Genomic DNA, 13238 nt, shown 5'->3' on the forward strand with positions numbered 1-13238 from the left:
ATAAATTATTTCCAAAGAAATAATTTTCTATTCTTTTAATTCCTTTTCTCTCCCATTCTCTAAAGGAAAGGTTGTCTATTGTAAAAGGGATTCGCGGATGTTACGTCAATAGTAATTTTGGTATTTGATCATTCATTTTTCTCCTTTCTAAGTGGATCTTCTTCCATGTATTAAGTAAATGATGTAGTACTGGTGAGTTTTTATATTGCACCAGCTTTTCATTCCACTTATAAAGTATATGTTCCGGTACCTTTTCCCCTATTTTATCTTATTCTATCTTAGTCCAGTCTGGTTTTTCACTTGTCTGGTAAAAATTTGATAAATAGCTTAATTGTGCAGCTCTATAATAATTTCTAAAATTTAGTAACTGCAAACCACCCTGATTATACCTCTCTGCTAACTTATCTAACGCTACCCTTGAATTCCTCCCTTTCCAAAAGAATTTCCTTATTATTCTCTTTAATTCCTTATTTTTCTGTTAAAGGAATTGGTAACATTTGAAATAAGTATTGTATCCTTGGGAACACATTTATTTTAATGCAGTTTACCCTCCCTATCAATGTTAGCAGTAATTATTTCCAATGTTCTAAGTCTTCCTGCAATTTCTTTATTAGTGGCTGATAATTTAGTTTGTACAAGTGGCTTAAGTTATTATCTAACCTGATCCCTAGGTATCGGATTGCTTGTGCTTGCCATTTAAATGGTGATTCTTTTTTAAATTCTGTAGAGTCTGCGTTACTCATTGGCATCACTTCACTTTTATTTGTGTTGATCTTGTACCCCGATATTTCTCCATATTCCTTCAATTTCTTATGTAATTCTTTTACTGATACCTCTGGTTCTGTTAGATATACTATGATGTCATCTGCAAATAAGCTGATTTTATACTCCTTCTCCTTTATTTTATTTTTATCCCTTTTATTTTATTTTCTATTCTTATCAGTTCTGCCAAAGGTTCTATTGCTAAGATTTAAAAAAATGAGGGGGATTGTGGACATCCCTGTCTAGATGACCTACTTAATTTAAAGTGATTCGATAGATATCCATTTACTGTTACCTTTGTCAACGGTCCATAATACAATGCTTTTATCCAATTTATGTATTTTTCTGGTAGATTGAACTTCTGTAATATTTTAAATAAGTAATTCCACTCTACTCTATCAAAAACTTTTTCTGCGTCTAGAGCAACTACCACTGTTAGTTTCTTATTTCCTTGAACTGCTTGGATTAGATGAATAAGTTTGCAGACATTGTCCGCTGTTCGTCTTTTCTTAATAAATCCAGTTTGATCTTGTTTTACTATTTTTGGTACACAATCGGCCAATGTGTTTGCTAATAATTTCGCTATTATCTTGTAGTCTGAATTAAGTGGAAATATTGGTCTAAATGATGCTGGTGTTAATGGATCCTTCCCAGTTTTTGGTATTACTGTAATTATTGCTGTCTTACTTGAATCTGGCAAGTTTTGTGTTTCTTCTATCTGGTTCATTACTTCCAGGAGAGGAGGAATTAATAACTCTTTAAATGTTTTATAAAATTCTACTGGAAATCCATACTCTCCTGGTGTGTTATTGTTCGGCAGCTTTTTTAATATATCCTGTACTTCCTCGATTTCGAATGGTTTTATCAGTTTGTTTTGTTCCTCTTCTTGCAATTTCAGCAGTTCAATTTTAGCTAAGAATTCCTCTTATTTTATCATCTTACCCCTCGTTCTCAGTTTGATACAATAGTTCATAAAATTCCTTAAAATTTTCATTAATATCTGTTGGATGATATGTAATTTGTTTGTCCTTTTTCCTTGATGCCAGTATCGTTCATTTAGCTTGTTCTGTTTTAAGTTGCCAGGCTAATATTTTATGTGTTTTTTCTCCCATTTCGTAATTCTTTTGCTTTGTTTTCATTATGTTCTTCTCCACCTTGTATGTTTGTAATGTTTCGTATTTAATTTTTTTATCTGCCAATTCTCTCCTTTTTGTTATATCATCCCTTTTTACTAATTCCTTTTCTGTACTTACTATCTCCCTTTCCAACTTCTCTATTTCCCGATTGTAATCCTTTTTCATCTTAGTCACATAACTTATTATCTGCCCTCTAATGAAGGCTTTCATTGTGTCCCATAATATAAATTTGTCTTTCACTGATCCTGTGTTTATTTCAAAATATGTTTTAATTTGGCATTCAATAAACTCTCTAAATTCCTGCCTTTTAAGTAGCATGGAGTTTAACGTCCATCTATATGTTCTTGGTGGGATGTACTCCACTTCTATTGCTAATAACAGGGGTGAATGATCAGATAGTAATCTAGCTTTATATTCAGTTTTCCTAACTCTCCCTTGAATATGGGCCGACAACAAAAACATATAAATTCTTGAGTAAATTTTGTGCCTACTCGAATAATATGAAAATTCCTTCTCTCTTTGGTGCTGCCTCCTCTATATATCCATAAGTTTCATTTCCTGCATTGATTTAACCATAAATTTGGCTACTTTATTCTTTTTACTTATCTTTTGTCCAGTTTTATCTAACATTGGGTCCAAATTAAGGTTAAAATCCCCTCCTATCAATATATTTCCTTGTGTGTCTGCAATCTTCAAAAAAATATCCTACATAAACTTTTGATCCTCCTCGTTAGGTGCATATATATTGAGCAAATTCCAAAATTCTGAGTATATCTGACACTTTATCATTACATTCCTCCCAGCTGCATCTATTATTTCCTCCTCTATTTTGATTGGTACATTTTTGTTAACTAGTACAGATACACCTCAAGCTTTTGAATTATAGGATGCTGCCGTTACGTTTCCTACCCAGTTTCTCTTTAGTTTGTTATGTTCCTCTTCAGTTAAATGCGTTTCCTGCACAAATCCTATATCTATTTTTTCCTTCTGCAATAAATTTAGTAGCCTCTTCCTTTTAATTTGGTTATGTATTCCATTAATGTTTATAGTCATTTAGTTCAACATGGCCATCTTATATCTTCCATACACCTCTTTTCCACCTCTTCGCCACCTCCATCCCTCTTTTCATCTTAGTTTTCTCTTATGACACAATGTACGACAAAACATTTAAGACATAAAGTACCCCCACAGTTCCCACATCCACTAATACCTTAACCCCAAAAGATCCCCCTTCCTCTGAGTTGCCCCATATCCCTTGCCAGGCAACCACAACTCCCCTTTTCATTTGGATTGAAATCTTGTTCACAGCGTCAACTGATTTTGCAGTGACGGTTATTCCTCTCTACCCAGCCCTCTCTAGAAAATACTTTTTTAAAAATCACATGTAACAAAGCTCTCTCTTTTTTCCCCCTTACTCCCTTCCTTCCCTTCTCTTTTCCTGCTTTAGTTCTTTACATATACATTGTTTTTACATCTTTATATATACTTTATCGCCGTTCTTCATTCTTGTTACACCTCTTCATCTCTTCTCCTGTCCTGTAAACGTTCTGCGGATTCTTGTGCTTCCTCCGGATCCAAGAACAGTCTGTTTTGCTCCCCGGGTAAAAATATTTTAAGCACGGCTGGATGTCTTAATATGAATTTGTAACCTTTTTTCCATAAAATTGATTTTGTTGTATTAAACTTCTTCCTCCTCTTTAAGAGTTCAAAACTTATGTCTGGGTAAAAAAATATTTTTGACCCCTGTATTCCAATGGTTTATTATCTTCTCTAACTTTATTCCTTGCCCATTCCAGTATATTTTCTCTTGTCATGTTATCTCAAAAATTTTACTAAGATGGATCTTGGATTTTGATGTGCCTGTGGTTTCGGAGCTAATGCTCTGTGTGCCCTTTCTATTTCCATTTCTTCCTGCATTTCTGACGTTCCCAGGATATTTGGGATACATCCTTTTATAAATTCCTTCATGTCTGTGCCTTCTTCACCCTCCTTCAGGCCCACTATTTTTATGTTGTTTCACCTACTATAATTTTCCAACATATCAATTTTCTGAGATAACAACTCTTGTCTCTTTAAATTTTTTGTCACTTTCTTCCAATTTTTCTCTTAAGTCATTCACTTCCATTTCTACAGCCGTTTCCCCCTCTTCCACATTCTCTACTCTTTTCCCTATTTCTGTCATGACCAGTTCTAACCTTTGCATTTTATCTTCTGTTCTTTTCATTTTCCTTTTAATTGCATTAAACTCTAATATAACCATTCTTTTAGTGATCTCATTTGTTCTTCAAAAAAGACTTTATCTATATTCTGTTCATCAGTTTTACCTTTTGTTTCTCTTTGTCCATCAGTTTTCCCTTCTATTTCTCTGTGAAGATCTTGGTCTTCTTCTTTCTCTTCTTCTGTGTCTGTGTTTGTGTCTTCTTCTCTTCTTTGTGTCTGTGTCTCTTCTGTTTTTCCTGATGAGCTGCTGGTATCTCTTCTTCCTAGTCCTTCCCTCCTGGGCTGCTCGCCTGTTGTGCTTCCTGACGTTGGTCTTCTTGTCGGTCATCCCTCCGTCTATTTCCCACATCTGCTTCATCGCTCTGTCTTCTGCTGCCTTCCTTGTCTTCCAGCTGAGCACCCTGGTGTCGGGCGTCTCTCAGCTGTTCACTCTGTGACAGCCTGCTTCTCTGCTGAGCCCCCCTCCCTCCGGTGTCCTCTTTCTCCTTTCATTGCGCAGTTGCACACTTTTGTTTGGCTCCAAGAGCCATTTTTGTAGAGCACCAGCTGGTGGGTCGCGACTCCGCAGAGTAGGCATTGATCTCGAGGGTCGGGTGCTCCTCGCCACCACAGCGTCCTGTTCCTTCATGCAGGTAAGGCCTTCTTCTTTCTTCTCCAGCGACTTTTCTACTTCTTTTTTTCCAGCTGTTTTTACTTTCTCCTTCTTGGAAACCATCTTCTTTCTCTTCTCTGTATCTTTATCTTCTATTTCTTATATTTTATTTTTGTTATGCTTTGCTTTTTCCTAACTTTTTTCCTATTTTCCTGGAGAGGGCTGGTTTTCCCAACCGGCCACTACTCCATCACGTGACTCCCTAGCAACCTGGGGATAGGAGTTGATGACAACGTGTAGGGGAATGGGCTACCCGAAAAGAAATAACGGGAGGTCTCTGCACTAAAACAGCTTCCACATCATGAGGAAATCTGAGAATTCCCCCAGAATCTGTTCACATTCCTATCTGTGCTCCAATCAATGTATTCCAACCATGCTGTAGAGAGAGCATCGACTTCAAATCAAATATTTTAATTTGCCTCATTTTTTGCTGGAATCTAGAAGTAATGCTGAGTTTGAGTAGCAGCAGTGACTTGCAGGTAGGTCTTTGCATGGTGCGTTTGAAACCCAGGAATAGGGATGGATATCACAGGCTAGGAACAGCACAGCACTCCAATGGAAGTGAGAGTGCAGCTCAGTAACACCAAAATGATGGCAAAGGCAGAGCTCCACTTACTTGGCATGCCGTCACCTGCTGAAGTCGATCTCTGAACTTCCTGCAACGCTGCTTCAAGGTCAACTCCAATGTACTGAGTCGCTCACGGAGGCACCTGACAGTTTCCTCAATAACATCCTGGTTCTCTTTTGTCTCAGGAGGAATACGAAGGAACTCGTCCATTTTTCTGCTTACTTCTTCATGCACCTCCTTGATATCTTTTATAAGACCCTGAGCCACAAAATGGAGAAGTAGCTGTCAGTAAAACATTTCTCTCTGCCCTGACATACTCTCAGACATCATGGTTTCCTGCACCAACTATGGACTAAATCGCCAGCCCATTTTCCAGTCTGCCACCTGCACACTCAATTGGGGAGAACTTCCACAGCTTTCCCAATTTTCAGTCTGGACAATGTGCCTTGAAACCCATTCCAGGTCAAATCTGACCCAAACACACTAAGCATAGAGCAACTGGAAATGCAGCTGCCTCACAACTCCAGTGACCTGGTTCAACCTCAACTTCTGGTGCTGTCTGAGTAGAATTTGCATGTTTTTCCTGTGACTGCACAGCTTTCACACTGGGGCTCTGCTTTCTTCACTCATTCTAAAGACATGGTAGGTTAACGACCACTGCAAGTTACCCCTTTCTGCAGTTTAATTTGGAAATCTCCAATTAATTCAGAAATGAGTACCCAGGAGGCAAAAGACTGAAGAAAGAGACAAACCTAACTAAATCCATCACGGGGACCGACCTCCCATCCATTGAAGATGCCAATGTGAGATCCTGACTCCAAGAGGCAGCCAACATCACAAAGGACCCCCATCATCCTGGTCACAACCTCTGCTCACTGTTACCTTTATGCAGAAGCCTGAAATCCAGCACCTCTAGGTTCAGGAATTTTTTTTAAAGAATCAAACAGTTATCAGCCTCTTGAAAATCTCCATAGTCCCAAACCCCAACCATAAACTATTCTGGGACGAACAAATGATCTGCCTATACTATTGAAATGTCACCTTTGTTCTTGGACTAACTGTAACTGGGAATATTTATTTATCTATCTTTTTTATTCCTATCCTATTTTTCTATCTTAGAATATTGTAGTAATTTAATGCTACCTATTGTGATTGGTATATTTAACCTACCTGTGTGGCTGCAGCAAGAAAATATTTCAGTGCATTTGTCCATTGTACTTGTGTGTATCGTAATAAAATCTCATCATAATGGCAAAAGGAACAAAAGGGAATTGGTACTAATGGAATGATTGCCCTAGGAGCCAGTGTGACTCCAACATCCTCCTCTGAGTTGATGCAAGAAAAATCAAGGGATGGATTCAAATCCATACATCCCTCAGATCACCGCATAGGTCGATAGGATAGTTAAGAAGGCCTATGGGATGCTGGGATTTATTAATAGGAAGATTAAATTCAGGAGTAGAGAGGTCATGTTGCAACTCTACAAATCTCTGGTAAGACCACACCTTGAGTATTGTGTTCAGTTCTGGTCACCTCATTAAAGGATGAATGTGGAAGCTATGGAGAGGAGATTCACTAGGTTGTTGCCTGGATTGGGAAACAAGACATGAGGGAAGGTCGGCAGAGCTGGGAGCGTAGAAGGATGAGAGGAGACTTGATAGAGGTCTACGATATTATGAGAGGCATAGATAGAATGGACAGCCAGCGCCTGTTTCCCAGGGCAGAAACCGCAAACACCAGAGGTCATATATACAAAGTTAAGGGAGGGAAATTTAAGGGAGACATCGGGGTTAGTTGTTTATACAGAGAGTTGTGGGTGCCAGGACATTGGGGGAATTTAAGAAACTTTTAGGCAGACACATCGATTAAAGAAAAAGAGAGTTATGAGGGAGGGATGGTTTAGTACTTTTTTAAAAAAAAGTAATATGTGGGTCAGCACAACATGGAGGGCCAAGGGGCCTGTTTTGTACTATAGTTTTCTATGTTTCTAGCTCCCAGGAGAAAGGGGATAAAAGGCCTTTAATAATGGCCTTTTAAACTTTATACAAAGAGGGAAAAAAAGTTTTAACGCCCTTATCTGAAAGATATTCCCAAATGTTCAATGTCTAGAAATGAGAAAGAGGGGCAAGTAATGGGAGTCCGTTCAGCTGCTAGGAGCTGTTTGCCGAGCTGCTGAAGCCATTGTGTGAGTGCTTCTGCTGAGTCAGCCTCTGTGCTGCAGTGAGCCTGGCTGAAGTGTTGGGAGACAGTCACCCCACAGGAGGCTGTGCTGCAACAACACGGCCTAGGGCTAGACAGCCAACAATTGGGGATGAGAGCTTATTCTTACAAGTACAACCTGCAGTCGCACCAATATTCTGTCTTTCTCGGCTACGCAGGTACGTAAGACAGTAATCACAAGAGTAGAGTATAAATTACCACAATATGCCAAGAGATTATCATTATTAAAGGACAGAAAAAAGCGATTTTTCAATAGTTCAGACAGATCTTTTGATGATCCTAGAGTAGTTTATGGTTAGGGTAGGGTAAGGGTCGGTTGGGGAGATTTAAGAGTTTTTAAAACTGTTCTTGAACCTAGAGGTGCTGGACTCTCAGGCTTCTGTACCTCTGCCAGAAGATGGCCTGAGTGATTGGGGGCCCTTCATGACCTTGTCTGCCTTCTTGAGGCAATGCCTCACATAGATGTCTGCAATGGAAGATTCTGCCCTGGTAACTTCCTTGCATACTAGGAAAACTGTTCCTAATCTTAAGCAAAACATGATCCACTGGAGAACCTCAGCACATCAAGCAGTTGTGGGTGGCCAGAACGGTTTATGATTCAGGCCGAAACCTTCAAGACTGAGAGAATGTGCTGCTGTTCCTCATTATGCTCATCTGCCAATGGTCTTCATTTCTCATCTCTCCCCAACAATTGTACAAAATGAAACAGCCCTACCTTACCTCTGCAAAATATCCATTGACCCTAAATGGCACTCAGTGATCAGATATATTCCATATTATGACATGAATCACACTGACAATTTCTTACCTCTTCATGGTTCAACTGTGCTTCAAGTTTTTCCAGGAGACAATCTGCTCTGGTCAATATGTGATCTTCAACACTGTTCAACCAATGGCAGGTAGCTGACACACCACCATACAACTTCTGCTCCAGGAGGAGGCTCCGGCCCTCTGCATCTTTACCCTTGACACAAATATGGACAATGATGGTGACCACCTTGGAGTTTCAATCAAAAATCCTTTTCAATTAAAATGAGGAGACCTGGCACTGTACCTGTGTGTAAATATCTCCAAAAGCTTCACCCAAGTCAGTCAACAGGGATTTGACTGCCTGTATGGATTTCTCCAATGTCTGAGATTCTCCTTTAAATAAAGATATTCCACTCGATACCTCATCGACCAGACCATACACCTGCTAATGTTACAGAAAGTAGAAAGGCAATAGTTATTTTCATATAAGAGTGTTCGATGCAGACTGCAGACAAGTAAGGGTGGCACAGTGTAGCAATCCATGAGTTAGTACTATTACTAATACACAGGCACACCTATTTCTATACATCTGTGGTAAGGTGTCTTTGATGCTAGCAATAGTCCCTCTTTGAAGACGAGCTTGCACCCATTGAACCCAACCTCCACCAAGGAGTGATCATCACAGAAACCAAGCATTTGAGGCAGGACTCATTGCTCTCAGTTGGCTCTAGCACTGTGCCATAACATAGATGGAACTTCACAGTACAGCTCCGGAGCCAGTGACGAACCTTTGGAGAAGCAGTATTTTGGATCCACACAGGAGAATGCAAAGGCTGGAAACTGGAGTAACAAACAATCCACTGGAAGAACTCAGCAGGTCAAGCAACATCAGTGAGAGAAAAAAATTTTTAAGCCAGAAATGTTGACCATTCTTTTTCTCTCACTGATGCTCCTTTGACAATAAGTTCCTCCAATAGATTGTCTTTGAGTCCCAACTACCTTCACATCCAGATACAAGAAATACCATGAGCAGGAAAGTATTCCTGTAAATTGGCCAATAATGAACATAAACAACATCACTAAAACAATTTAACCACACTTCCATGGGACTTAATTGTTGTCAAGTGCTTGCAATATTCTGGCATTTTTCCACAAACACAAATTCATTCATTTGCAAGCTCAACGCACTGGAGATACAGTTCAGATACTCCTGGTTACCTGGTGCTCCTGGTTTTGCTCCAGTGCATTTTTGAACATCTTCTGCTTATTAACAATCTCCTTCTGAAGATTCTGCCACTGTGTCCTTAGGTACTGTGACACAAAAACCTTCTCCCCCTCAAAATCAAGCTCCCGTGATAAAGATTCCAGCTGAGCAGGTTCACTGAAGAAAATGGTGAAAAAACAAAGTCAGTGGTTCCATCTCCTCAGTAACAGACAGTGAAAGTCTGCTGGTCAGTAAAACATCAAATTACTTGCTAGATTTTACCCATCCTTTCAAGGAACAGGAACAAATCAACTCCCTACATGGACCTAGTTTCAGGAGTTACTTCCTTAGACAGCTGATCTCAGAATGGCTGAGATTGTTTTGCACTGTAGTCCCTAGCAGTGAGCCTCATCTTGTCCATGCCAATATTGTGCACAGGTTTAACTTGCGGTGGGGTTTGGAAGTGGTCTGGGGTGAGGCAGTGATGACCATCAGGGCAATACCTATACTACTCACTACAGAGGACAATTCAAAGCATTCACAACAAAAAAAACTGCAGATGCTGGACGTCTGAAATAAAAACAGGAAATGCTGGAAACACATAGCAGGTCAAGCGGCATCTATGGAAAGAGAAACAAGTTAAATTCTAGGTCCAAGCCCATTGGTCAGAACTAGAAAAGACGTTCGCTTTCATTTGCAGAGAAGTGTGGGGTGGATGAGTAGAATCATGGGAATATGACAGATAGGGTGAGATCAAGTGGGTTAATGTGGCAATTAGAAGCATATTATGCTTTTTTGTCTGTGTTACACTTTGAAAACAGCAGAGGAGATAGACCTTGCTATTGGAAAGAGAAAAGCTGAAAAAAATTGTTACAGATGAATGACTTCTATAAGTGGCCAGTCCTGAGATATATATATATATATATTTTTTTTTTAATTTATATATATATATATATATATTTTTTTTTAAATTTATATATATATTATATATTTTTTAATTTATATATATTTATTTATTTATTTTATTTTTTTATATATATATATTTTTTTTAATTTATATATATTATATTTTTTTATTTATATATATTTTTATATTTTTTATTTATATATATTATATATTTTTTTATTTATATATATATATATATATATATATATATAAAGAATGTAAAAACGCTTTCTTTCTCCATTCAAAAAAGTCAACTCTGTTTCTCTTACCATAATGCTGACTGACCTCCTGAGGGTTTCCAGTATTCCATCTTTTTGTAGAGGCATCTCAAGGCTGCCCCAGTCCTGATCAATGTACTCAATGCAGACAGAGACAAGTCAGTCTGCAGACGTCCAGTCTACAACCACAGGGGGTATCAACAAGGGGTTCCTGGTATTTGATTAGGATATATGGTTCTGACAGATGACTGAGGACATCCACATTCACTTCTCAGCCACTGAGTTTCAGTGGTGATAAATAACACATTAAGTCACAAAGTACCCCGAGACCTGATGATAGGCCACACATATAGAAGCCTCAGGCTGGGGGGGCCCTGGGACTACAAGCCTCGAGAATAGAACTTCCTCTGGGCTTCTCCACATCCTCTTACTTCAAAAAGAACTATAGTTGCACAGACAGATGAACTGAAGAGTGAGAGCACTCTTCATGTGTTTACCACCAGTACCCTGAGGCAAACTTTAATTCTATCTCGAATCTTTACCTTAATAAATACAAATCAGCAAATAAAATGAGGGGTCATTTTCAGAGACCAGATACCAAGGTGAAATGGTCAATTAATTGTAATGTAATGATAATGAGTTTGTTACAGTTCTTACATTGTGCATCTGCACCAAAATTCTGACTTTCTACAGCTGAACAGGTACTTCATCATAGTTCAAGAAGAAAAATGTTACAGTATTAGTACAAAACTGCCAAGATTCAAGAATCCGATGCTTTGATCTCCTGAGCAATGTTCCCAGCAGTGAAGCCTTTTGTGCCTAGTCAGCTCAGTGGCTAATGTGCTCATATCCCACTCAATACTGTGGATTCTCACCCTCATTCTTTAAAATACCCTCAATGTCAGTACTCATTCTCCTTTATCATCTGATCTGCTTTAGCCCATCTTCACAGTCTTTTGTCTTGCACCTCACCCCTTTCTCCTGTTATGCTTTGAGAACTGTAACTGCTCCACACTTCTCGCAATGCGAGGGAGGATCCCTGACTCGAAACATTAACCAGCTGATCTTTCCACAGATGCTTCCTGCACTTCAGTTTCTTTTTGTTACAAATTCCAGCATCTTCAGTTTTATTTGCTATCCATTACTGGAGGTTCCAGTCTATGAGTATGTCTCCAACTGGCTTCCTCACTGAAACAGACAATCTGGTCATTCTGTGTACTTGTGTTTGTAGTAACCAATTTTATACACGTCAAGCTGCTATGTTTTCTATATTTCATTGGTGAAATACTTCCTTGAATGCCAGATGCTTTGGGATTATGATAGTCACTCAGTAAATAAAAAGTCAATTTTTATTAGAAACTACAAGATGTTAGAATATGGAGCCTAAAATGAAACTGCTGGAGGAACTCATCAGGTCAAGTGACATCCATGGAGGGGGAAGGAACAATCGGCATTTCAGGTTGAGACTTTGCATCAGGTCTCAACCCAAAATGGCAACAAGTTCTTTTCCTTCCACAGATGCAACTCAAACCAAAGTTTTCCAGTTTTCAGAGATTCTTTATGATATGACTGGGCATTTTTCAGCATTCGCAAATGAATTTCAAGTTTCAAGTGTACAGTAAATGGAACCTCAAACCAACATAAGGACACGGTCCACGCAATCAGCAAAAATGTTTTGGAACACAGTTTCATCTTGCAGTGTTAATTTACTGAGATTAGAACCTTCCTTCCTTCAAACAGGGATCGAGCCCTTAAGCAGACACTTGGGTTCTCACCTGATCTGCGATTTCTGCTCCTCACCCAGAGCTTCCCAGCTGCTTTGCTGCGTCAGGATTTTCTCCCCACTGCTCGCAACTGACCGCAGCAAGTTCTTCTGTTCTGCGAGCTGGTGCTCGAGCTCCTACAGACAGATTTAGATGCATTCAGTCTCCACTCTAGCAAAGCAAGAGCAAAAAGCACACAAGCTATCGTTCTGCCTGCAGAGCGCACTTCCAGTTTGGACAACAAATCCACCCATGCCATCTCTTCCAGGAGATCAACTTCTCAAGGATTTCAATCTGTGTTATGGTTTGGAAGCTAAACTTCTGGCCAACTGAATGACCAATAAAAATATTTTTATCATTAACAAGGTGCTGCTCATGGAGCTTTCCTGTAGACAAGTTGGCTACGTTACCCCCATTACAACAGTTGCCGCAGTTTCAAAAGGTATGGCGTGCAAACCTTATCTACTCTCTCTACTGAATGCATCACACGAGCCTGTCAGAAATCAGAGATGCCCATTCATTATGTCACACGGCCATATGACAAAATACCTTCACAGGAGTGCATAATCAACAAAATATGATCACAATAGGGTCTCAGTGACTCCATGTTGGAATCATATTCTTTGTTCTAACAACCTCCAGGTGATAACATTTCTTCGACCTTTCATTTTTATTTCTCCCATCACGTTGAGCACTGCCTCACCTCAGGGTTATGTGCTCAACCCGCTATTGTCCACGCTACTGTCTCATAACTGCACTGCCAGATCCAGCTCCAATGGAATTATCATATTTGTCGATA

General features: G+C 39.3%; 1 protein-coding gene across 17 annotated transcripts in view; it reads right to left on the reverse strand.

Annotated features, from left to right (window-relative positions):
- Window positions 1-13238, reverse strand: part of syne1b (spectrin repeat containing, nuclear envelope 1b) — a 665691-nt gene that overhangs the window by 201176 nt on the left and 451277 nt on the right. For all 17 annotated transcript variants that reach the window (XM_069932310.1, XM_069932313.1, XM_069932309.1 and 14 more), the window contains 5 exons: window positions 12452-12576; window positions 9527-9689; window positions 8613-8753; window positions 8367-8522; window positions 5387-5596 (listed from right to left, as the gene is read on the reverse strand). In XM_069932310.1, coding sequence (XP_069788411.1) covers window positions 5387-5596; window positions 8367-8522; window positions 8613-8753; window positions 9527-9689; window positions 12452-12576 — 795 coding nt within the window. The remainder of the gene's footprint in view (window positions 1-5386; window positions 5597-8366; window positions 8523-8612; window positions 8754-9526; window positions 9690-12451; window positions 12577-13238) is intronic.

The sequence above is a fragment of the Narcine bancroftii genome, chromosome 4 (genome assembly GCF_036971445.1).
Source record: "Narcine bancroftii isolate sNarBan1 chromosome 4, sNarBan1.hap1, whole genome shotgun sequence".
Lineage (NCBI taxonomy): Eukaryota > Metazoa > Chordata > Chondrichthyes > Torpediniformes > Narcinidae > Narcine > Narcine bancroftii.